We start from the raw sequence: 24,027 nt of genomic DNA, 5'->3' as shown, positions 1-24,027 counted from the left end.
TAAATGTCGAAAAATGCATGCCAGCGAACGGTTAAATTCATGGTTGTGGTGATGATTGCAGCTGTGACAAATTAACTTAATAAATTCCATATAAGGAGTCGCATTCGGAATAATATTTTCGAGCTTCTAAAGTAGAAAAGCTACATTGAATACTATATCAATACTCTGTTACCTATATAAAACTATGAATCTTTCAGGAATCCTCCCATGCAACTGCTTCAACAGGACGCAATATATCAACCTTGACACTTGATATGGTCTTTTTGTTACCAATGGACAATAAGGGGAGTTTTCTGTGCAATGTTAATAAAACAACACAATACACTTAACACAAAGGATCTTAATAACCTTAAATGGTACATCGGTAATTGATAAGTTCCCTAGAGGTTAAAGCCTATAAAAAATGAGCCTACCACTTTCTCTCTAGTAGAGAGATCAATGGGGAGTAGATGAGTCCCTTCACCGTTATACTTGATTCTGATCCATTTCCTCGTACTATTTTTCAGGCATTTCCCTAAGTCATTTCCCAAATAAACTTCTCCTTTTATACAAACTATGCGTACGGAAATAGACAAAATGCCTTGATATCTTTTTAAAGTTTATCAAGATAATCGAAGTATATATACTATATAGCTTGATAATCAATATTAGTTGGTAGAAGCTTGGGCTTTTTGAGTATTACTGAAGAACAGAGAGACTTACAATAAACCTAGAATGAAATATATCACCATCAAACAGTGTTCAATATTTTAGCTCGTCCCAACTCTCAACATAAATAGTGTATTTATACTGGTTGTTTTCTTGGGTTTATAAAAGTTTATCCAAACCGTCTCGAGATCTTAGTGTATCTGGATGCTCAGGTCCCAATACCTTTTCACAGATTGCCAGAGATTGCTGAAATAGGGCTATTACTTGATCGGTTTTGCCTTGTTTGCTATAAAGCTTTGCTAGATTATAAATAGAATTTGCAGTACTTGGATGTTCAGGCCCTAGTGTTTTCTCATTTAGTTTTCTGACTTGCCGATAAAGCGACTCTGCCTGGCTATATTTTTCTTGGCTAGCATAGAGATCAGCTATACCATGTAGTGCAGCTGCTGTATCCGGGTGTTCAGGTCCCAATACACTTTCTTCTATTGCAAGAGAGCGGCGATAGTGATATTCGGCCTTGTCAAATATATTCTGGCTCTTGTACACTTTAGCCAGATAGTAGAGAGTGTGTGCAGTTTCCGGGTGGTCGACCCCAAATACTTTTTCTCGTATTTCTACGGCACGTTGAAGAAGTAATTCGGCCCGATCGTATTTTCCTTGATTACAGTAAAGCCTTCCCAGACAATGCATAGAATTTGCTGTATATGGGTGTTCAGCTCCTAATACTTTATCTTGCTATAACTCGAAGAAATAGCAGTTCAGCCTGCTCATACTGGCCTTGACTATGGAAAAGCTTAGCCAAACTGTATAAAGAACATAGGGTTTCCGGGTGTTCAGATCCTAATGCTGTCTCCTGCATAGCTATAGCTCGATGAAATACCGGTTCAGCTTGTTCATACTTGCCTTGGTTATAGAAAAATTTAGCCAAACTGTAGAGAGAGCTTGCAATTTCTGGGTGTTCGGATCCAAGCGCTTTCTCTTTTATCGCTAAGACGCGGTGATATAACGGCTCAGCCTGTTCATACATGCCCTGGCACTCGTAAAACCCAGCCAAATTTTTAATGGCGGTTGAAGTTTCCGGATGATCGTTTCCATAAATCAACTCCGACACAGTAACGGAAAGTTTTGCTAGTTTTGCTGCTCCATTAAATATTCCGTTACTAAACAGGTATTGAACGGTGTGAATTAGCAGGCTGCTTAAGCTTTCCGGTAGCGGTGGGTTATGGTCGAGGGTGTTAAGAAAGGTAACAAAGTGACGAATATGAGGTAGATATATACTCATAGTCGATCGGCTCTCAGTATCGCAAATTCTGGTATCGCGCGTCTCCAGATAGAGAGCGTTTGATATTTTCTTAATCCAGTCTAATCTCTTCCTATCTTTGAATTTATCATAGACGATCTTTTGTACAAGAGGGCAAATTCTTAACGTAATATTTTTTCTTTCACCGACGATCATTTCAGTTTTGTTGGATATCACAGATATCAATTTAAAAGCTGTCAGCTGAGCGATTTCTTTCCCAATTTCACTGTTATTTAGGGAATTGGTCGGTGTAGTCTGTGAAAAAGGGTCCAATATGCAGAGTAGTGCTCTGATTTTCAAAAAATCGCACAGGTATTGAGTCTGATTGAAGGAAAACGCATACTTCAAGGATCAACGCACCAGTTGGATTGGTCTCACGAATCCTTTCAAGCGCGACTTCCCAGACTGTTGTCACAGTACGCTGGTGATTATAGGATCTATCATCCATCAGAGTAAGCTAGCAGATGATTGCGATTTTTATAGAGCATGCAAAGATAGTGTTGGAATGAAGAGCCTGTGTTATTAATATAAGCCCGGGCGATTTCTATCGCAAGTGGAATATAAGCTAGTTCGCGTAGAATATCGAGGGCATTGCGAAATCGTGCACTTTGTCGGTCAATTGTCTTCAACTCCTGACCAAGCAGCATGTTGAGACCCTCCTCTTCACACATTGTGCCCACAGGGATAACTTTTGCTTTTATAGATAAGATGGGGTCCCGTGTAGTCAAGATAACCTTACCACTTTTATGGGGTAAAGCCTCCAATATCCTTTTGGCAGCTATTTCATCCGCATTGTCTAAGAGAAAAAGCCATTTTTTCGTTTTCATATACTCTTCTTTATCCTCTTCATCTGCAAATGCAGTCACCATATCGTGAAGGGTAATATTCCAATTATCAGCATTAAGCCAAAGCAGGCGGCCATATGTTCTGCGGTAAAGATAGGTGTATCGAAGCATTATTTGGGTTTTTCCTATGCCTTCGGGGCCAGTAAGTGCAACGGTTCTGTTCTCCCCACGAGGATTGTTTTCACCAAAGAATTCCGCTATTTTATCAAGAATAGATGAGCGCTCAACATAAGATAGATTTTCTTCAGGGATACCAAACGGATCGGTTTCGAACTTGCACTCTTCTTTTTCCAAGGGAATGAAGGAAGCCATGTCTGATGAAGCTAATTGCAAGTTGTAATTTAGAAATTTTTTAATTGAGAAGGAAAATGTCATTAAATATGAATTCCATACCCATCCCTACGGCCACTTCAACTTCCAAAACTGATTCATTGATTTGTTCATTTTGATGGATACTAGATGTTTGCAATTTATCCTCCTCGACTATACCCATATGACTGAACATATGTAAATAAATGTTCGGAATTCGATGGCGATCTCGAAAATATTGTATTTATATGCAAATGTCTCAGAAGCCCATTGGAAGCATCGAAGCTTGAGGTGTAATCTTCCATGGAGGTTTCGTGAAGCATTCAAATTGTGTTCGGCCTTTCCCCGAAAACTTACTTTCAAGCGTATACGCGTCTAGCTTAAATAGTAAGATTTCGGGTGCACGGGCGAATTGGGACTTTAAATTTCTCAACCACAGACCGTACATTCAACAAAAACCGAGAAGGGCGTCATGCCTCCAGTTAGCATGGAGTTCGGTAGTCCTTCATGGGCTCTGTCTCTTAAAGTCAAGACCGGGGCCCTCGCTGGTGCACGCGTCGCCCCGAAAATCAGATCTTTGGACCTTCTTTTGATTGGGGTACCACCAGGAGAGCACTTCCTCATGCTGATGGTCTTAAAGGCGCTACACGGCCGTTCATTTCATACGTGATAAGATGCTTAGTATTACAACAAATATCAAATTGTTCGTTGGCATTCTGAGGCCAGCACAATAGGTTCCTTGAGCAAGTTGGCTTTCTGGTTTTATGCTGAAAGCGCGCTCGGTGTCAAGGAAAAAACATTGCTCTAACGTTTCACTTAAAGAAAACGAAGCTCGAGCTCCTAAATCCTTACCGTGCCAGGTAAATACAAGCGAATCCTACATTTCACAATACAGAATACTTTAAGGTTTTAAAATCTAGCTTTCATGATTCACCTTGATTTTAACTCTGCGATCTCCATATCCGAGGTTTCAATCTCTGCTGTGCCTCGGATCAATACATCCTGACAAAAAATTAGTACCTAATGAATTGCAAATTTCGAAGCCATTAAAATTCGTTATTTCAAGAAGTATTTTTCTTCCGAATAAACTCTCTAAAATACATCAAAGAATGTCATCTGCTATCCGAAAAACTTTTCAACAGGCGAAAGCACAAGGTTTGCCATGCGCATTTGAATTGGTCGGTATTTATCCTGCTAACGTGCTTTTATTCTTCCTCGAAATTGTCAACAGGCCGCCCCGCCTTTGTCACATTTGTCACGGCGGGTTATCCCTCTCCGGCAGAAACAGTAGACATACTATTGAAATTAGAAGAAGGTGGCGCCGATATTATTGAACTTGGTAAGATTTTCTGCGTCCCTCCACGGGATTAGCTGCACTGTTTCTGGAAACTTTGCACTGCTGTTCGATGAAGAATGCATGGATGTTGATCCATTTCCACTCCATTAGGCATTCCCTTTTCCGATCCACTAGCCGATGGACCTACGATTCAATATGCTAGCAATGTTAGTCTATTTTTGACGATCTGGCGAATCAAAGATTTTATTACTCATCTTGATTCATCCATCGAATAGGAGGCACTCAAGCATCATGTGTACATTCCTGACTGCCTTGAATACGTCCGCCAGGCGCGGAAACGTGGCCTTAAGATCCCCGTGCTTTTCATGGGCTATTACAATCCTATTCTCAGCTATGGCGAAGAAAAAATTGTGGAAGATTGCAAGGCCGCAGGAGTTAATGGCTACATTGTTGTAGATCTACCTCCTGAGGAATCTCACAAATTCCGATCTATTTGCCTCCGTCAAGGGTAAGTGTACTCAATAGTTGAGGATTGCTTTGGTGACCTAATGCGTTGTCGATCCTTGTAGTCTTTCTTACGTTCCCCTTATTGCACCTTCCACAACCGAGGCTCGTATCCAAAATTTGTCACAGGTTGCTGATACGTTCATCTATGTCGTGAGCCGAATGGGCACTACGGGTTCACGAGATGAAGTCAATTCCGAACTTCCTGCTATCATTAAGCGTATTCGCAAGTACACTCAGCTCCCTTTGGCCGTTGGATTTGGTGTTGCAACACGCGATCACTTTACAACAGTTGCCTCCCACGCAGATGGGGTGGTGATTGGAAGCAAATTAATCAATGTCTTGAAGGATGCTGGTCTGTTCTACATTATTCCCAAGCGTAGATCGGAAATATTTACATCATAATATTACTATAGAGGTCGGAAAGAGACCCGAGGCTATCAAAGAGTTCTGTCTTGCATTATGCGGAAGGACTGCCGAAGCTCCATCTGGCCCTGGTAATCCGTTCAGATTCGGTGTCTATTAATTGTATTGTTTTATTGACTCTCGAATTATTTGTTCTCAAAGCCGAGATGACGGTTGAGGATGAAGTCGCAAGTGAGCTAGATAGTCTTCAACTCCAACATGTTGATGGCTCTGTAGTAAGTTGCCGCCTCCTTACTCAGTTTATTCGGATACAGCTCAACGTTTTATTTTATTCTTTCAGGGATCTGCCATTTATACTCTTGCTACTCGATTCGGAGATTTTGGCGGTGCTTACGTTCCCGAGGCGCTAGTTGACTGTTTAAGCCAGTTAGAGAAAGTAATATCCTTCTTATGTCGTGACTCTATGCCCAACCCAGGCTAACATTTTTAGAGGGAATGTTTTCAAAATACTAGGCATTCATCGAGGCCAAAAATGATCCGCTGTTCTGGAAAGAATTCGAATCCTATTATGACTACATGAGTCGCCCTTCTTCTTTGCATCTTGCGGATAGACTGACGGAGGAGATTGGAGGCGCGCGTATCTGGTTGAAGCGCGAAGACCTCAATCATACAGGTTCCCATAAAATCAATAACACGATTGGACAAATTCTTCTTGCAAAACGTTTGGGCAAGCGCCGTATCATTGCCGAAACGGGTGCTGGTCAGCACGGAGTTGCCACGGCAACGGTGTGCGCCAAATTCGGTATGGAGTGTGTAGTTTATATGGGTGCAGAGGACTGTCGCAGACAGGCTCTGAACGTTTTCCGCATGCGAATGCTTGGCGCTACCGTCGTACCGATTCACGCAGGTGCTAAAACTATGAAGGATGCGATCAACGAGGCCATGCGTGACTGGGTGACCAATGTTGAAACCACACATTATTTGGTCGGTTCTGCTATTGGGCCGCATCCATTCCCGACCATTGTGAAAGAGTTCCAATCTGTCATTGGTAAGGAAAGTAAGGAGCAGATGCTTGCCAAGGCTGGGAAATTGCCAGACTGCGTGGTGGCATGTGTAGGAGGAGGAAGCAATGCCATTGGATTGTTCTATCCGTACATTGAGGAGAAAGGAGTGAGAATTGTTGGTGTGGAAGCTGGTGGTTCTGGTAATTAGCTTCTCTTTTTATTCTAGGATGGCAAGGTTTAATGACTCCCCCCTCTCCCTTTCCCTCTTCTTTTTCTTCTCATCCAGGAACCTCTACCGAACACCATTCTGCAACCCTCACAGTAGGGACTCCTGGTGTCCTCCACGGCACGCGTACTTATTTACTTCAAGATAAGCAAGGGCAAATTAAGGAGACTCATTCGGTTTCCGCCGGTCTAGATTATCCTGGTGTGGGACCAGAGCATTCCTGGCTCAAAGCCACCGGCCGTGCTGAGTATTACGCCGTGACGGATGCTGAAGCTCTTGAAGGCTTTAGGCAATTTACTCAAAAGGAGGGCATTATTCCTGCTCTGGAATCCTCGCATGCTGCCTATTATGCTCTTAAGTTAGCGAAGGAGCTAGGTCCAGGAAAAGACGTATTGTTATGCGTAAGTGGCCGTGGAGATAAAGATGTTCAATCCGTGGCAGAAGTATTACCGCGACTGGGTGACCAAATTGGCTGGAGTTTACGCTTCGTCCAAGACTTTTAAATGTGAATAGAGCTGGAATCCATTTAACTAATTATTTAGACAGCTGTTCCTTACCGCTTGTGTGAGAAACTTTCTATACTATGAAGTAAAAAATTATTACCGTTTGTTTTATTTAAACATACATATCGACACAGGATTGAATTATTATTAGAGGCAAAAGAAAAAAAAAGCTAATTATGAGGCATTTAGAAGCTCTCTAATACAAGATATATGCAATATATAGAGGAGAGGTATGGTTTGTATTTTTACATGTTTGCGGATGTCAACCAAGTAACGAGTATATACAACTTTTCAAAAAGTTACATGATTGGGCTTACTATTTCAACTATTTTGAGCAAATAAAAAGGTATATTTGGTCGATTTTTTACAGAGTAAACAAAAGGTATGGAAAGACAACAGAAAATGTACAGGTCATTTAATTAGTTCTACAAATTTTTGTTCTACAGTTTTTGGATCCAGATTCTCAACCATTATCTTCTTTTCCCTACCATGTTCTACAACGGACAATATAGAATGTTAATATTGCAGCAGAATTCTAATATAATATGTAATAAAAATAAAGAAATTACTTACCGAATCGCGCAAATATTCTTGCTTGAGCTCCAAGTGCTTCACGAATAAGTATGGGGGATGAGGATTTGCTTTCTTAATGGAAGGATAATTATGGGTGATAAAATTTCTAAAGTAGAGAAAGTAAAAACGGCAAGTAGAATACTAGTATTAGTCAAGCAATATCGGTCACCAAATTCGGTGATAAAATTTTTCTCGACATTGAATTCGAGTAAATATTAGGGCTATCAAGACTAATGAAACTAAAAATGCATCACCTTAATCCATTGCTTGCTGGAGAATGTTTGCAAAAATGAATTCGCAACTCTTTAAGTGCTTGCGGAAGAGCCGTGATAAGCGACATCGTGCGATTATTTCCTCCTATCCGAGAATAAATCCGTGGTATTCCTACAATTCAGTTGACATTGGTGGCTTAGTCGACCCCCTGCTTATTTTTTCGCTTTCCTGCCCTCCCCTTTATTTATTTTTATTTTTTTTCATTCCTCTTCTTCATTCTTTTTCTAGCTTTCTTTTCAAAGAAAAAAGAAGAACAGTAAAATGTTCATTTCGCGTTCGTTAGCACAGATTTCTCGGAGCGTTGCAAAGGCTTCAGTCCACAATATCTACAGGCCTTTGGGTGTTTCCTCAGGATGGCAAGGTAAAATTTCGTTTGTTTGTGTTTCGATGATGGATTGTTTTTCGCTCTTTTTTCTCTGAACAAAGAGCATACAATGATATAAACAAAGGATGAGATGTTTGAAGAGCATAATTCTTCCGACATCATCCCTCTTGTCTTAGTCAGACATGATTTTTCTCATTACCTAATTTTCCATGTTCTTTCATCTAACCTCTCTCTTAATATCTAGTCCGCAACTATGCCAGTGATGCTAAGAACACCATGGGTAAGATTCGTTCCGTTATCGGTGCCGTTGTCGACGTCCAGTTCGATCAGTCCGAGCTTCCCCCTATTCTGAACGCGCTTGAGGTGCAAGATTTGCAGGGTGGTCGCCTTGTGCTCGAGGTCTCTCAGCACTTGGGTGAGAACACTGTCCGTACTATTGCTATGGACGGAACTGAGGGTTTGGTCCGTGGCCAGAAGGTCCTTGACACTGGTTCGCCCATCAAGGTCCCCGTCGGCCCTGGCACTCTTGGCCGTATCCTTAACGTTATTGGTGAGCCCATCGATGAGCGTGGTCCTATCAAGGCTACTAAGTACCTCCCCATCCACACTGAGCCTCCGGTAAGCATCCCTCTTTCTGCTCCCCACTCCTCCTCCTTGCTCCCGCTCATGTTAAACCATTTTTCGAATCCAACAGGAATTCGTTGACCAATCGACCACTCCTGAGGTCCTTGAAACCGGTATTAAGGTCGTCGACTTGCTCGCCCCCTATGCTCGTGGTGGTAAGATCGGTCTTTTCGGAGGTGCTGGTGTCGGCAAGACTGTGTTCATTCAGGAGCTTATCAACAACATCGCCAAGGCTCACGGTGGTTACTCCGTGTTCGCCGGTGTCGGCGAGCGCACTCGTGAGGGTAACGATTTGTACCACGAAATGATTGAAACCGGTGTCATCAAGCTCGATGGCGACTCCAAGGCCGCCCTTGTGTTCGGTCAGATGAACGAGCCCCCGGGTGCTCGTGCCCGTGTCGCTCTCACTGGTCTCACCATTGCTGAGTACTTCCGTGATGAGGAAGGCCAGGATGTGCTTCTCTTCGTCGACAACATTTTCCGTTTCACTCAGGCCGGTTCCGAGGTGTCTGCCTTGCTTGGTCGTATCCCCTCTGCTGTCGGTTACCAGCCCACCCTTGCCACTGAGATGGGTGCTATGCAGGAGCGTATCACCACCACCAAGAAGGGTTCCATTACCTCCGTGCAGGCCGTATACGTGCCCGCTGACGATTTGACAGATCCTGCCCCGGCCACCACCTTCGCCCATTTGGACGCCACCACTGTGCTTTCGCGTTCCATTTCCGAGTTGGGTATCTACCCCGCCGTCGACCCTCTCGACTCCAAGTCCCGTATGCTGGATCCCCGTATCGTCGGTGAGGAGCACTACTCCATCGCCACCGGAGTGCAGCAGATCCTGCAGAACTACAAGTCATTGCAGGATATCATTGCCATTTTGGGTATGGACGAATTGTCTGAGGAGGACAAGATCGTTGTGCAGCGTGCTCGCCGTATCCAGCGTTTCCTCTCACAGCCCTTCACCGTCGCCCAGGTGTTCACTGGTTATGAGGGTCGGTACGTCTCCCTCCAGGACACCATCCGCTCCTTCAAGGAGATCTTGGACGGCAAATACGACCACCTCCCTGAGGCTGCATTCTACATGTGCGGCTCCGTCGATGATGTGATGAAGAAGGCCGAACAGATTGCCAAGGAAACTGCCGAATAAGTAGACTCAATAAAATTTAACACTTCCTTTCATCAATGTGAGGATCTTTCTTAGAGGAATTTTTATGGGTGTTGTTTTTCTATTTTTTTATTTCTATTTTCTATATTTTTTTCCCTCATAAAAAAAATTACAATAATATTGTTTTTCCCAATAAGTGCCTCGAAATTGAAATTCATACGTCTCTCCTCTAAGCCACGTTTACATAATCGCGAACGTCTATACAAGGCCTTTGTTTTGGAACGCGTTTATAGAATCAGAGAGAGGCAACAGCATGTCCTCCAATTCGTCCTACTATCTTCGCAAAAGGGCATTCATCGAATCTCAATTGCAGATTTTTCAAAAGCCATTTAATCCACCGATACCCGATGAGCTTCCTGAGCCAGTCGTGAGCGCCGTCATTCACAAAATTAATGTTGCAAATCGCAAAGCCTATCGTCAAACGTTCAGTCATCAGGCAGTACATCAGCTATTACAGCAGTTACATCAAGTACGCGTGGAAGAGAAACGCAGACATCGTGATGGGATAGAGAATATTGGGAAGGCGGATATTGGAAGCAGGATGTATGTGCAATGTGACGATTGCAACTCAAGTAAAATGTTAACGTGTTGACACCTATATTTATTTATTATTATTATTACAGTTGGATGGAATCGTTTCCAAGGAGATGGACAGGCGATGATGACGAAGAAGATATTGAACGGTAGGTATCACTTTAGTGGTTTGTGATAAATTCTATTGAACGATGCTCTTCGATAGGTATGATGCGTTACGAGCTCGTGTGCAGAGTTTGCAGTACACCTATCTTTCGGTCAAGGCTAAACATGATCGATACAAGGTAATTGCATAATTTTCTTTTTAACAATTAGGCCTCTTTTGCCCCGTAATAACAAGACTTTTCATTTTATAAGGAAATCTATACATCCCTCTCTGCACTTAAACCTGAGGCCATTCGGTGCAATATCATTGCCACAAACTCGCCTGTTATCCAGGAGCTTGAACGAACTAGACGGCTGTTGGCTAGATTACTGCCTAAACTTAGAGCAAATAAGGCGGTCCTGATTGAAAAGCAATTGATTACGACCAACGAGCGTGAGCTTGAAAGGGAACGAATAGAGCGGGAGAGGAGGGCGAGAGGAGAGATGACTCAGGATGTGATACTTGAGTTTTTCAAACGGTGAAAAATAAAATAAATGCATTATTGTATTGTAAATTTTTTTCTTTCGTTTATTTGTATTTCTTAGACACTCTCCCTCTACTTCATTTTATGATCCAGCATTTTCTTTGTCATGCTTCAACATCTCTTGAGTCTGTAGTTAGTATAGCCTATTCAAGTTATCTTTATTTAATCACGCATACATTTTTCAAATAAACAAAGCTTTGAACTAAACCAGGGAAAATCATATATTGCTTCTCTATTTTATTCTATGGCTGATGATTCATCATACTCTGATAACTCTGATTTGAATTTTGCAACTACAAAAAACTATGCATATTAGAGCACATCTGTGTAGGCCTTGATTATCTCCATATTGACATTAAGATTGAAGGGGTTTTTAATCTATAGATGGCAAGCCACACTTAATTTTTGATGGGATCTTTTAAGCATAACTCAGGAACTTGTCTAAAACCATTCTTTAATCCTAAATAACTTCGTTGTGGTAGAGAGAATTTAAGGAATGCCAGGAATGCATTGGGAACGTGATCAACTGGATAAATTACTTCTCAATTACATACTGCATGAACTTGCCATCCACCCTCGTCCTTTCATAACACTTGATCGACTCGGGCAGACTCTCCATTCTGAATTCAACGACGTGGGTTTACGCTATGTACTCAATTCTTATGGCGGATTAAAATCATATCTTCAGCGCTTCCCGCGTCATTTTGTACTACTCGATCCCTCTAACCGCCATTGTCCCAATAGGTGGGCAGTGCGCCTGCGAAATCTATTTGAATTGCAAGAGGATTTGATGCAGGTGATGCAGAGACTTATGATAGGAACTCTCTCTGAACTAGGCAAGATTTTGCGAGCGGAAGTGCCATGGGCAGGGGATGTGATAGCAAATGCAGGAGGATTAACAGCTTTATTGGAGACGCAGCATTTTAGTGATCAATTTCATGTAGAAGTAGATGACTTCAATCCCGAACAAGTGGTTTTTCAGATAAGAGCCTTCCTCCCAAGATATTCTCCGCGGACTCCTCCGAGAGGAGATGACGATCAGCTCTCACGCGCAATTCTAGACTATTCAGCGGTAACATTACCAGGAAAATTTTTAAAGGTTAAGTCTTGTATTACAGACTCTTATAAAAAAGCGTTGCCTCCTAGAAACTAGAGGTCAAGGATATAGAAGAGCACCCACGTCGCCATGAGCTATGGGATAAACTCGATGATGCCTTTGAGAAACGGTGGCCTGGTGCCGGCCTCACCGTATTAATGTATGGTTCTGCACTAAATGGTCTAGTACTGGATGGATCAGACACCGATTTTGTTGTAATGGTGCCTCAAGATGAGCGTTATGACAAACGTGGTCGCTTATACCCGACGGACGATGATCAATTTTCGTATTCGGGAGGAAGTTACTACAAAATGAAAGTTATTGCCTCCTTATTGCGGTCAATGGGCATGCAGAACGTGATTCCAATTGGAAGAGCGCGTGTTCCTGTTTGTAAATTTTACGACCCCGAATTGTAACTATTTGATTTCACCTTCTGAAATCTGTAGTCTTCTCTAATACACCTTTTATTTTCTCTGCAGGGAACTTCATGGGGATATTACTATTAACCACCGTCTCAGTCCAATCAACACAGAACTTATCCAGTACTATTGTGATTGCGATCCTCGAGTGCGTACCTTGATTCGCATTGTCAAATGGTGGGCTAGATGCCGTGGAATCAATAATCCAACCCATAACCGAACCCCCAATTCCTATGCTTACACCTTAATGATGATCAACTTTTTGCAAACCACCCGTCCACCGGTGCTACCAAACCTGCAAAAACAGACCAGCCTCTGGAAGGAACGCATCAGAGAATACCATCGAACTGAGGGTGAGGAGGGTTACTACGATGTAACGTTCACTCGCTCCTGGCATATTCAGGAATACAATGGTCCTAAGAATAAGGCTAGCGTCGCTTCGCTTCTGCAGGACTTTTTTTATTACTTCGGCGAGCACTTTGATCCCGAATCCTTCTTAGTGAGCGTAAGTAGTGGACAATTCGTTTATCGGCGGTTCAGTAGAGTTTCATGGGTGAGCGAGCAAGCTGGCAATGCGACTCTATGTGTTCAAGATCCTTTCGTAACCGGAAGAAATGTGACGGCTGCTGTTACTCCTCAGGCATGGGCTCGTGTGCAAGCCGAATTCAAGAGAGCTGCAACTATAATACAGGATGAACGTTTAAGTGCATCTTTTGTGCTGGAGAAACTAATGGAAAGAGCATGAGTTTTTTTTTGGCGTTCCACAACTTATTTTTGCCTATAATATTATGAAAATACCTGTTTTTGTTTTTGTGTGTGTGTGTGCGTGTCAGATGGTCGATATTGTGAGAGCTCAATTTTTTTTCTGAAAATATCTGGCCAATTCAGCTTTTATATAGGATTTGCTTAGTAGATCTTCATCTACTGCTAAGAGATGTTTTGCTATTGAGATTAATCGGATCATGAGTCTATTAAAATGAATAATAAAAGCGAAATGAAGTTTACAAAAAAAAAAAATTGAATATTACATCCAGTATCAATTTCCACCCAACAAACGCAAAGCTAATGCTTCCTGATCCTCGAGGGTCTCAGGTTGCTCCACTTCGATCACCTTTCTCTTCTTCCGGCCTTTCGCTTCTACCTCCTCTTCTCCACTACTCTCATCCGAATCTTGCTGGAACCATCGTTTACCATTGCTCTTTTCCTGTGTTCCCTCATCTTCGGAATAATCGTCGCCATGCTCCTCTGCATCTTCAAAATCAGATTCCGGAGACGCCAGAGTAACCATAGCTCCGGCATCTTCTCCTCGCATTTCTCTTTCACGGAGTTTCTTCGCAAGCCGCTTCTGTTTACGCTTCTCTTTCGCCGTAAGCTTGTCTTCGACATCTGCTTGCTGCATCGCCTCCAGAGTCTTGGCAAGGAAGGCTCGCTTTTGATCAGAGGCTTGTCCAGATTTGAGGAACGATTTTTCGTCTTCAAACTCGTACACAGCATGTGGCTAAATAATGGGACGTTTGGGTGAGTTAAGCTTGGGAGTGTAGATCTTCCAACTGATAGCACTTACTCTTCCTTCTTCGTCAAACAGAAGCTTTTCTCCCTTTGACATTTTCTTGACTTTTTCCTTTTTGGTCATTTTGAGCTGTCGCTTCGACATGGGTATATTCTCCTACAGTTGGATATCGAGGTCAGTATTGAGATATGTGCCAACGCAAATTACAAGATGCCGTTACCTCTTTCTCACCATCGCTCTCTAGCTCATGGTCAACTCGCTTCAGTGTCATGAAATCATCATCATCCTCCTCTCCGCCTTGTGCTTTCGCATCCTCCCCACGGTCCACAAGTTTCTCGTAGTGTTCAGAAAGCACGCCTTGATTCTTACGACCAAACATGCGATCAACTTTGGTTTTAACTTGTTTTTTGACTTCAGGTTCGGCTTCCTCCGCTGACTCAGCCTCCGATTCGGACTGAGACTCGGATTCAGATTCAGCTCCTGGGATGGGCTTGGGTTGAGCTCGAACTGCATTCTTCGCTTGGGATTTCTATGGTAAAAAGGGTTGGCTCATTAGATGTCTTTCAAGTATTTCATATTGTTAAGCGAATTAGAAAGTGATGTACCTTAATGAACTTAATCTTAGGTGCACCCGGGAGCCCAAGGGAAAAGGCATACTCTTCTGCGGGGAGAGCTTCGACGTTGAAGATGGATTTATCTCTCTGCAGGTGGACCGATCGCATATACGAGACGAAAGCCTATTGAAGAATAACAAGAGGTTGTACTCGATGACAGACAGTAGAATGTTTTGAAATGGTAAAATTACCTTTTGTCCGAGATATTTAATCTCTGGGTCCTGGAAACAGAACTTTTGCATTTGGTTCCTGATACTCATCTTTTTATTCGGTCGCACCTTGATCTTAGCTATGGGCACCTTCTTCTTCTCCAGCGCACTCACCATTCCCTCCTCCTCGCTTGGTAGCAAGAATAGCAGTGCTTGCCCACTTGCTTCATATCTTGCAGTTCTACCCACTCGATGGATATATGTCTCTGCATCCTCTGGCGCATCAACTTGAAGAACCCAGTCAACAGCAGGGAAATCTAGTCCACGTGCAGCGATGTCGGTAGCAAACAGATATGCGTGCTGCATTTTGCTAAAGCGCTCGAAAATTTCAACACGTCGAGTCTGCTTTTGCTTACCGTGGAGATGCAACAGGGGAACTCCAGGCTGTAACTTACAAAAGGTCTCGAAAATGAAACGAACCTTAACAAAAAAAGCACATTTTGGTTATTGGTAAATCATTGTCGAAAATAAAAAAGTGTATAAATATATGCAATTAAGCGTAGCATTTACCTGCTTGCAGCTTGACAAAAACACCAGTGCTTTTACTTTCAAATGTGACTTCATAAAAGAGTATAATATGTCTAGCTTGTCCGGAAGCTCACTGACCAAGTAATGCTGTTTCAAAGTCTGTGGGGTTGAGTACTCATGTTTCTCGTGCACAGCTACATATTCTGGGTCTTTTAGACTCAATCTTGCCAGATCACGGACGCTCTTTGTCTGGGTCGCTGAGAATAACAAAGTCTGCCTTCTGGGTGGTAAATTTTCAATGATTGCGTTGACTGATTTTTCGAATCCCATATCAAGGATGCGGTCGGCCTCGTCGAGTATAAGGAGCTGAAGGTTGGTGCAATCGAAACCTGCAGTTTGATCCATATGCTGGAGTAAACGTCCAGGCGTGCAGACAAGGATATTCATTCTATTGACACGCTCTTGCTCAGATTTCACGTCTTTACCCCCAATGATAAGCCCTGCTGAAAATGCATGAAAGCGGCCAATCTTACGTAAAACTTCAAATATCTGAACTGCCAATTCACGCGTTGGCGATATAATTAACGCACCTAGTCCGTCCATTTGTGTCCAATTTGCTCGGTATAGAATCTCTAACATCTATTCGATATTGTCAAAATTAGTGATTCTTATTCTTACATGCAAAATATACTATACATACTGGGACCAGAAAAGCAATGGTTTTACCACTTCCGGTTTTAGCTGCTCCCAACACGTCACGATTAGCCAGGGCAAGGGGAATGGCTTTGCGCTGAATGTCGGTCATTTCGACAAAATTAGATTTTGAGAGACCTATGAGGAAGGAGGATGAAAAGTGAGTTTCTGGTATTGAAGATAAAATGTACGATTCACCAACCATTAAGAGTTTTAGGTGATATAGGAAGTTCAGAGAATTGTTTAAGATCAACAAGTGTAGACTAGAGTGGCAAGAAATAGTCGGATTAACGGTTGTTGCCGAAGTAAAAAATCTTTCACAAGGAAACCACCTACCGGATCCTTGCATTTCTCCTCTAGATCTCTCAGCTCTTGCAGTTCTGCCTCTCGCTTGCTCTTACGAGCCTCCGTAGATCTATTCTTTTTTTTATGGGGCGGTTTAATGGTCATTATGGCTTCAGGTTGAATTCTCTACCAAGACAATTCAAGTAAAATTGGGAATGCGCGGATGTAAACATTAATAGACAGTCACAAAGCAGTCCCTCATAATAGATGGCAGGGGAATGACAAAGCAGTGAAAAGCAACAATTGATCTCGGTTTCTCGTCAAGACTCCAACTTGGAATATTAACATTAGACGTATATTGGAGATCAGAACATGGCCCAACAGGGAAGGCAGGCATTTAATAAGCTGGGTAGTATGTTCCCAAAGGGCTCTGGTAAGGGTCTACTGACTGGATCGGGTGTACTGCTCGGGCTTGGCGCTGTAGGATACGGCATTAATGCTAGTTTGTTCAATGGTGAGTCACCTTTAGTCTACTTCAACAATCCCTGACATAAGGGACAATTGAAGTGATTTTTATTTGCAGTATTAACTGAATTATCTTGTTTTCCATCTAGTCGATGGTGGTCATCGTGGTATCAAGTATTCACGTATATTTGGTGTGCAGCCCACAATCTTCAGTGAAGGTACTCATCTCGCTATTCCATGGTTTGAAACCCCCATCATATACGATGTTCGAGCCAAGCCAACCACCATTGCTTCGTTAACTGGCACTAAAGGTAACTTTCTTATCATTTTCGCTAGTGTACTCTAAAATTGTTGAAGTAGTAAATCTGACGATTTTACATAAATGTCATTAGATTTGCAAATGGTAAATATTTCCTGCCGTGTTCTTTCTCGCCCCAGCGTGGATGCTCTCCCCACAATCTATCGTAATCTTGGCCATGATTATGATGAGCGAGTTTTGCCCTCTATCGTGAATGAGGTGCTTAAATCTGTGGTGGCACAATTCAATGCTTCACAGTTGATCACGCAGCGTGAGCGCGTTTCTCGGCTTGTGCGTGAAAACCTGACTCGCCGTGCACTCCGTTTTAACATTGTTTTGGATGATGTATCGATCACCCATGTTACATTTTCCCCTGAGTTCGCTCACGCTGTAGAGGCTAAGCAGATTGCTCAGCAGGAGGCTCAGCGTGCTGCCTTTGTGGTGGACCGGGCAAGACAAGAGAAGCAGTCAACCATCATCAAGGCCCAGGGTGAAGCTAAGAGTGCTGAGTTGATTGGTGAGGCTATCAAGAACAAGCCTGGTTTCTTAGAACTACGAAGAATTGAAACGGCACGGGAAATTGCAGCTACGCTAGCACGCTCTCCGAACAAGGTTCTACTAGACTCTGAGACCCTGTTGTTAAACGTGAACGATTCAGGCAAAGCAGAAGAGAGAAAATAAATTGTAGATGGACATAGATGAAACAAATAAATTTTATTTATATGAATGATCTAATATCGACATGGAAATAGAGTTTATGATGCTATTTTGAAAATTATTTAACAAGATTATTCAATGCTCAAGGGCACTCTCACTATCGTATGAAATATTTTATAATCAGATATATATTAATGAACACGTGGGTTTGATCTTATTTTTCGTCATTTGAACTTTAGGGATTTATAGGCTGATGTGGTGAAAAAACAAGAGCATTATTGGAGGACTATTATTGTAGGAATAAAGGTTGGGGATGAATAAGGATCTCACAGAATTTTTACTATCTCTTGTTCAAGATCCCGTTTGTGTTCGCCCACATATACAATCGGTCGATTCATCATTTATCTTAGTTTTCAAATCCAAATAAGGGTAGCGATAATTCATCAAACTATTATTTTTTCCAGTACAGAGAGGCACTAAAATCTGAATGTTATATTTGATATTCTACTATATCTCACCTCCAATTTGTTTTTTTTTTGTTTTTTTCCTTTGTTGCGAAGGGCGACTTTCTCGGTAACGTTGACATTTATTTAATTTTGAATATTTGGATTAAATTGGAAAATTGATATTTTGTGACTGCTTTCCATCATTGTTTATAATTAATTTCTACATTGTTCGTTTCTAACAGATCGCTATTAAAAATAAAATGGTAACCAGCTGCCGTTTAATATTGTATTCTAAATGAGATTAACGGTTCATTCACTGTAGGGAAAAGCAAAGAAGACAAGAAAATTTGCTGATGTGAAGCGGTTAATCAATCCCAATGACACTCGGCTGTAATTGTCATCAGTTCGAACTTCGCTAGACAGGCTCTTACTCTTTAATTACATTTTATAGGAAAGACAACAAGGAGAAGCAAAAGAAGAAAGAAGAAGAAAAAGAAAAATCACTTGTTCGTAATATGTAAGTTTGGATCTACTTGATCACGCTAAGTTTAAACCCTCTGACCCCGAATCGCTATTAGTCCGCAGGTTGCCTCCTCTCTCTTCTTCAAGTACAATACAGCACTCGGTCCTCCTTACCATGTCTTAGTAGATACCAATTTCATCAACTTTTCACTCCAAAATAAACTTGAGATGGTGAAGGCAATGATGGATTGTTTGCTTGCGAAGTCTATTCCCTGCATCACTGACTGTGTAATGGCGGAATTGGAAAAACTAGGGCCTAAATTCCGTATAGCCCTCCGGTGAGTGACTTTTTCGTCTATCATAAATACTACTTAGCAATAGTTGGATATGGTGTTGATTGATAGTTAAAAATTTCAAATAGGGTGGCTCGCGATCCCCGTTTTGAGCGTCTCCCTTGCACACACAAAGGAACCTATGCTGACGATTGTATTGTAGAACGTTGTATGCAACATAAGTGTTACATCGTGGCAACATGCGATCGCGACTTGAAGCGGCGTGTACGCAAGATCCCCGGTATCCCCATTATGTATATCGCCAACCACAAGTATGCAATCGAGCGGTTACCCGAGGCATATGGTGCAACTCTTTAAAATTTTGTTGTCGACATTGTATAATAATATAATAAATTCTCTCCCCTGATTGTGAAATGTATGAAGCTGGGACATGATGTTTAAAGTTCGAGTATGCAGAAATAGAGCAGCATTGCCTCGCAATGTGTTGCAACTCGCTTTTTTGCATCTATTTTATTATGCTGTAAATTTTATGAAGATTGGCATTGGATATGAACAGATAGGGAATACACTTTCAGGCGATTTCAGAAATAAACAAACGGGGAAATAACTCTATGAAGTTTGATTTGGATTGCTTGACCTAATTCTCTATCGATCCAAGCGCCTGTCCCATTCGAACTTTTTGCCCAGCCTCCACGGTGAATTTGAAGCCTATCGGCGCCTCGAATACAAGTACTACGGTGGATCCTAGGCAGAACCCACCTACCTCGTCTCCCATATGTAAGGGCTTTCCACCGAGCAATCTGCTCGCACCTCTGTACGATGCCTCTTCGAAAGTTCCCCCTTGTAAATACTCCTTTTGGTTTGTTTTTAGCTTCTGGTCGAAATTGATTTTGATAGATCCCACATTTGTGGCGCCTACAGGGATCATCGAGAAAAACCCGTACCGCCATCTACCGAGAAGTACAACGCGCTCGTTTAGCACAAACAAGTCCTTAAGGATGGAGACCATGTATGGGGAAACAGAAAATAGCTCTCCGGCAAAGTGGCGCCGCGATTCACACACCCAATTTGTAGGGGAATGGAAGCGGTGGTAATCACCAGGAGCAAGGTAGATGACACAGAAATACACTGCGTTACCCGCCCGCGTGCTGTGGTGAGTAGTTGCTGTTGGAGGTGAGAGTGATACCTCGGCAGCAGTCTGAAACTCTTCTATTAGACTCGCTTTGTGCTCGGGTGCAGTCGCATCTGGCATCAGGTCCGACTTTTCTTTTTTCTCCATTTCACTCTCGGTCTCACTTCCAAGCATCGTGTCAAGCGTATATGATATGCCGTTAACAACTGCAAACTCTTGCTCCTTAGCTACATTGGCTGCATGCGACATCTCGATCAGATTCACCTCCCCCCTTCTCTGCTTCCCCAGAAAGGCGTCTAAGGAATATGTGAACCCTTTTACTTGCTCGATTTTTTGCTCTTCCACAATACCAAAATGAAGAACCCTTCCGTCAGCTGGAGAAACCAACGGCGCCTTTTCATCAATCAGTCGTGCCCCAGGCTTAAGTTTTCGATAGAAGAAAGCGGAAAGATTTGGGTATTTGGAAAGATCCTCCTCCTCAATCTCATCAAGGTTACACCCAAAAACCCAGCTATAGAGGCGATAGAGCGGAGCACGTAGGGGAACAGGGAGAGTCAGCTCGTTCAGTTTACCCCAAAGCCTAGAAATGGAACGAAGAGGCAGAGCACTGGCAACGTGGACCTAAGAGCAAAAGCGAGTTGGCACTACGCATTACATACTAAACATGACGACGAGATTACCTGCCAAGGCCCTACTATGACAGCTCTGTCTCCACCTTCATCCCCTTCCTTTCCTTCCCTTTGCTCCCTCTCTCTTTTCTGAACATGCAAATAGTGTTGAAAACCGATGACCGCCAATCCAAGCCCGATGGGTATAGGATACCATTTCGTTTCTGTCGAATTCCATGCTCTCCTAACTTGATCTTAAGGAGGGGAAATCGTCCACATCAATGTATAAACTTTGAATTTACTTGCAATAACGTTAACCCTTTACCTGCTAATCGCTCACGTTTCTGGTTCTCTACGCAGCACACTCTCGATTGATGAAATTTCCGTAGCGGTCTAGTCAATAGGCGACGATGTGCCGTCGTGACAAATACAACCTCCTGCTGGTAATGGCAACGGAGAGGTTGCATTATCCTTAAGCGTGCCAGCTTTAGCATCTTGTAAAATATAAATCAGGAAATTATCGCAAATAGCAGGCACGGCTCTCGCTTGCCAAGGTCTCGTGCGTGAGGCGACTGGCCGAGAGAGCTTAAGAGTTTCGATAGCCAAAATTCGCAAACAAGATGCCACTGCGCCACCCAATTGCAGCAACGGAGTTCAAGAGTTTGTTTTTGTCCATCTCTTCTAGCCACACCTGGTTTATCACTAAAGGAACGAACTTTGTTCTCTTGGGTTTTTTCTCCTATTGTATTTGCCACTCACTATCCACCTACCCAACAAAAGTGATGGACTCTCCATCTAATCCTTAATTTATTAGGCTTTTTCCCTTGTTTCTTTAAACATATTTATACCCTTGTCAAAATCTATACTCTGTGCGTTTTACTGCTTTCTTTATCTCTTAATTCACGGTTTTGGGTAAATTAACTTCACAAAATGCATTTTCCCATGATTACAGATTAACGCTTTTGTTGCTGATATGGTTAGAGATGCTCAAACTCATTGTTGAAAGATCACGCCGCGAGCGAGAGAAGAGGATGCTAGCTCAGGAACGATCGGCTGCCGAAAAGGTTGACCAAAAGAACAAAGCCGAATCTCGTGGCGTCAGCCAGCCAGACGATTCTTTCCCAGCTGGGTCGCTTGATAGTTCATCAACTAGGGTCGAAGCATCTCCCCCAAGTAAGGCTTGGAATGTTTTCGCAAAATTACTAAATGTTCTAATTGCGATCTTTCAGTTCCAGAACAGCCTGTGCAAAACAGCCCTTCTGCAAGGCATCACTCTCCCCAAAGCAAGAATTTATCGTCTTACTCTGAGACTCCGACAAACACAAGCTCACAGCCCGCGACCACTTCCGAGCCTAGTGCTGAAGCCTTTTCTTCACAAGAGAATTTTGATCCCTCAGCCAGCTTTGGCGGCGCTGGAAATATATCGGATAATGGTTCTAACCTCTTGTCGCATCCTACTCTTGGCAGTCAGCAAGGTGGAGGCGGAACTGAAAGCATTCCTCCGGCTGAAGCAGGTGCATCTGATCAGCCCACTTTCCAGGACCACAGCGCCAATTCTATAGCGACTGCATCAAGTCAAGAAAGCCAGCCCTCGACCTCTTCCCAGCCGTTTGGATTTCTCCCCACTCAAGCTCCCAGCAGTGCTGGCCAGTTCAGCTTTGACGGACTAGAGCAATCGGACATGATGGGATTTCCTATGGGGGGATCACCGATGTTTGCAGCCAAGAATTCGCATATTCCACCTCCAATGATGCACTTGCCACCGCTTGCTGGTGAGCCGGGGCATCCTTTGAACATGCTCCCACCCATGCCGCCGCATGGAAAACATGCGGCCTATTTCGGAATGCCTGGATTTCCCCCGCCAGGAATGCATCCCGGCTTCATCCCAGGTATCCCCCCAGGCTTCCCTCCCGGCCCGGTAGCGTTAGGTTCACCAAGACAAGGTCCACAGAAGAGTAACGCCCATACAGCGACAAAGAGTCCCAAATTAGATAGCATTGGTAATATATCCGGAAAGGCTCGGCCAGGAGACGGCGATTATACTGTCGCGGGCGGGAGCGTCGCAAGTTCCGGCAAGGTCAGGGTGTCTCCACCCAGCGCGAAAGAGACGCAGAACACGCTACAGAATGAAAGTCCGCCCTCTCCACCTATCAAGAAGCGGTCTACCCCTGCGCCATCGGGAATGTTAGCAAGCGCGAAAACTAATCCAAATATGGAGTTGGAGAATCTTAGGAAACAGCTGAATGATCTACGGCTGAAACGAGACGAGTTTTACAGGCGCGAAGTAGAGCACCGAAAGCGCGAGCAGAAGATTTTGGAGCAGCTCGCCAGGGGGCAACAGCAATTGGAACAGGCACTCATTGATCGAGGGCTGTTGCGAGATAAAGAGAGAGGCCGAGAGAGAGTGAGAGAGAGAGAAAGAAGCAGGAGATCGTGGGGTCCTGAGTATGATTATTATGGCGATGAGTACGAGGACCTCGACGGCCGAAGCTTCCCCACTTACATCTCTTCTCATGGATATCGACCAGCCCATCCTCCGTCTAGAAGACGCTCGCAGTCTTTGCACCGCCATTATTTTGACCCACGCGCGGACGATTTCTACGATCCAATGGACACTACGTACACCTCAATAGATGATGCCGAGTATCTAAGATATTATTACCCGCCGAGGCATTGGCCTCCGAGGGCGTATCGGTACCCACCAGATTACTATGATTGGGAGTACAGTGGTTCAGAGGAAGGCTATGAAAGAGAGATTGATAACAGACGGCGTTCTGCTTCTCATCAAGTGGGCGGGAAAAAGAGCTCGAAAAAATGGAAAGAGCGAGACGCTGAACAGGGTCTTTCAGAGGAGAAGCGGCATCAGAGGAGAAAGAGCTTGTACTGAACAATATCATTCCACCATCACCTATCCCTATTCACCTATGCGTATGGTGCCCGTACTATTGGACTTTAGTTGATTTATTCCCCGAGAAATTTATTTATACCCTCGTTACCCCCTACCCCTTCCTCAGCACCCATTCATATTCCTTTAATTCACATTCATTATTTATGCATACTTTTTTATATATCTATATCTAATAGCGTTATCTACTGGACTATAGTTGTTCGCGGAAACTTCATCCTCGAATTGTTAAACCCAAGTTTTTTAAATAAAATACGCCTCAAGTTCTATGTATCACAACAAGCCCATTATAGCACCTGGCGGTATATGTTTTCGAGCGTTCACCTCTTTCATTCCAGCAAGGGA

The 24,027-nt window shown here is 43.2% G+C and overlaps 11 protein-coding genes across 11 annotated transcripts; 7 read left to right on the top strand and 4 right to left on the bottom strand.

Annotated features, from left to right (window-relative positions):
• Positions 1-807: 807 nt before the first annotated feature.
• VTP21DRAFT_5861 (uncharacterized protein) lies at positions 808-3,298 on the bottom strand (the record flags this gene model as incomplete). Its single annotated transcript, XM_069396428.1, has 6 exons — positions 808-947; positions 1,080-1,383; positions 1,529-2,203; positions 2,259-2,353; positions 2,439-3,116; positions 3,187-3,298. The coding sequence occupies 6 exons, from the start codon at positions 3,296-3,298 to the stop codon at positions 808-810; spliced, it is 2,004 nt and encodes a 667-aa protein (XP_069247516.1).
• Positions 3,299-4,211: 913 nt separating this feature from the next.
• On the top strand, positions 4,212-7,002 carry VTP21DRAFT_5860 (uncharacterized protein; the record flags this gene model as incomplete). The annotated part of the gene is made up of 10 exons (XM_069396427.1): positions 4,212-4,257; positions 4,334-4,441; positions 4,550-4,605; positions 4,675-4,907; positions 4,969-5,258; positions 5,320-5,400; positions 5,471-5,544; positions 5,610-5,705; positions 5,783-6,473; positions 6,560-7,002. The coding sequence occupies 10 exons, from the start codon at positions 4,212-4,214 to the stop codon at positions 7,000-7,002; spliced, it is 2,118 nt and encodes a 705-aa protein (XP_069247515.1).
• Positions 7,003-7,472: 470 nt separating this feature from the next.
• VTP21DRAFT_5859 (uncharacterized protein) lies at positions 7,473-7,915 on the bottom strand (the record flags this gene model as incomplete). Its single annotated transcript, XM_069396425.1, has 3 exons — positions 7,473-7,496; positions 7,576-7,681; positions 7,830-7,915. 3 exons carry the CDS (start codon positions 7,913-7,915, stop codon positions 7,473-7,475), a joined length of 216 nt encoding a protein of 71 aa, XP_069247514.1.
• Positions 7,916-8,109: 194 nt separating this feature from the next.
• Positions 8,110-9,941, top strand: VTP21DRAFT_5858 (uncharacterized protein; the record flags this gene model as incomplete). Its single annotated transcript, XM_069396424.1, has 3 exons — positions 8,110-8,209; positions 8,418-8,791; positions 8,868-9,941. 3 exons carry the CDS (start codon positions 8,110-8,112, stop codon positions 9,939-9,941), a joined length of 1,548 nt encoding a protein of 515 aa, XP_069247513.1.
• Positions 9,942-10,212: 271 nt separating this feature from the next.
• VTP21DRAFT_5857 (uncharacterized protein) lies at positions 10,213-11,120 on the top strand (the record flags this gene model as incomplete). The annotated part of the gene is made up of 4 exons (XM_069396423.1): positions 10,213-10,502; positions 10,583-10,642; positions 10,699-10,777; positions 10,851-11,120. 4 exons carry the CDS (start codon positions 10,213-10,215, stop codon positions 11,118-11,120), a joined length of 699 nt encoding a protein of 232 aa, XP_069247512.1.
• Positions 11,121-11,618: 498 nt separating this feature from the next.
• On the top strand, positions 11,619-13,382 carry VTP21DRAFT_5856 (uncharacterized protein; the record flags this gene model as incomplete). The annotated part of the gene is made up of 3 exons (XM_069396422.1): positions 11,619-12,194; positions 12,269-12,630; positions 12,698-13,382. 3 exons carry the CDS (start codon positions 11,619-11,621, stop codon positions 13,380-13,382), a joined length of 1,623 nt encoding a protein of 540 aa, XP_069247511.1.
• A 291-nt stretch (positions 13,383-13,673) lies between these two features.
• On the bottom strand, positions 13,674-16,581 carry VTP21DRAFT_5855 (uncharacterized protein; the record flags this gene model as incomplete). The annotated part of the gene is made up of 9 exons (XM_069396421.1): positions 13,674-14,135; positions 14,202-14,303; positions 14,368-14,676; positions 14,753-14,884; positions 14,953-15,390; positions 15,481-16,077; positions 16,139-16,269; positions 16,334-16,394; positions 16,468-16,581. The coding sequence occupies 9 exons, from the start codon at positions 16,579-16,581 to the stop codon at positions 13,674-13,676; spliced, it is 2,346 nt and encodes a 781-aa protein (XP_069247510.1).
• A 207-nt stretch (positions 16,582-16,788) lies between these two features.
• On the top strand, positions 16,789-17,860 carry VTP21DRAFT_5854 (uncharacterized protein; the record flags this gene model as incomplete). Its single annotated transcript, XM_069396420.1, has 3 exons — positions 16,789-16,930; positions 17,031-17,192; positions 17,274-17,860. The coding sequence occupies 3 exons, from the start codon at positions 16,789-16,791 to the stop codon at positions 17,858-17,860; spliced, it is 891 nt and encodes a 296-aa protein (XP_069247509.1).
• A 682-nt stretch (positions 17,861-18,542) lies between these two features.
• Positions 18,543-19,394, top strand: VTP21DRAFT_5853 (uncharacterized protein; the record flags this gene model as incomplete). The annotated part of the gene is made up of 5 exons (XM_069396419.1): positions 18,543-18,545; positions 18,605-18,672; positions 18,734-18,799; positions 18,861-19,082; positions 19,166-19,394. The coding sequence occupies 5 exons, from the start codon at positions 18,543-18,545 to the stop codon at positions 19,392-19,394; spliced, it is 588 nt and encodes a 195-aa protein (XP_069247508.1).
• A 280-nt stretch (positions 19,395-19,674) lies between these two features.
• On the bottom strand, positions 19,675-21,271 carry VTP21DRAFT_5852 (uncharacterized protein; the record flags this gene model as incomplete). The annotated part of the gene is made up of 3 exons (XM_069396418.1): positions 19,675-20,790; positions 20,850-21,031; positions 21,103-21,271. The coding sequence occupies 3 exons, from the start codon at positions 21,269-21,271 to the stop codon at positions 19,675-19,677; spliced, it is 1,467 nt and encodes a 488-aa protein (XP_069247507.1).
• A 489-nt stretch (positions 21,272-21,760) lies between these two features.
• Positions 21,761-23,664, top strand: VTP21DRAFT_5851 (uncharacterized protein; the record flags this gene model as incomplete). The annotated part of the gene is made up of 2 exons (XM_069396417.1): positions 21,761-21,950; positions 22,007-23,664. The coding sequence occupies 2 exons, from the start codon at positions 21,761-21,763 to the stop codon at positions 23,662-23,664; spliced, it is 1,848 nt and encodes a 615-aa protein (XP_069247506.1).
• Positions 23,665-24,027: the final 363 nt, after the last annotated feature.

This window comes from Calcarisporiella thermophila (genome assembly GCF_041956535.1).
Source record: "Calcarisporiella thermophila strain CBS 279.70 unplaced genomic scaffold VTP21scaffold_24, whole genome shotgun sequence".
Taxonomy (NCBI): Eukaryota; Fungi; Calcarisporiellomycota; class Calcarisporiellomycetes; order Calcarisporiellales; family Calcarisporiellaceae; genus Calcarisporiella; species Calcarisporiella thermophila.
The sequence above is the reverse complement of the archived record's forward strand: the minus strand, read 5'-3'. Positions and strand labels throughout refer to the sequence as shown.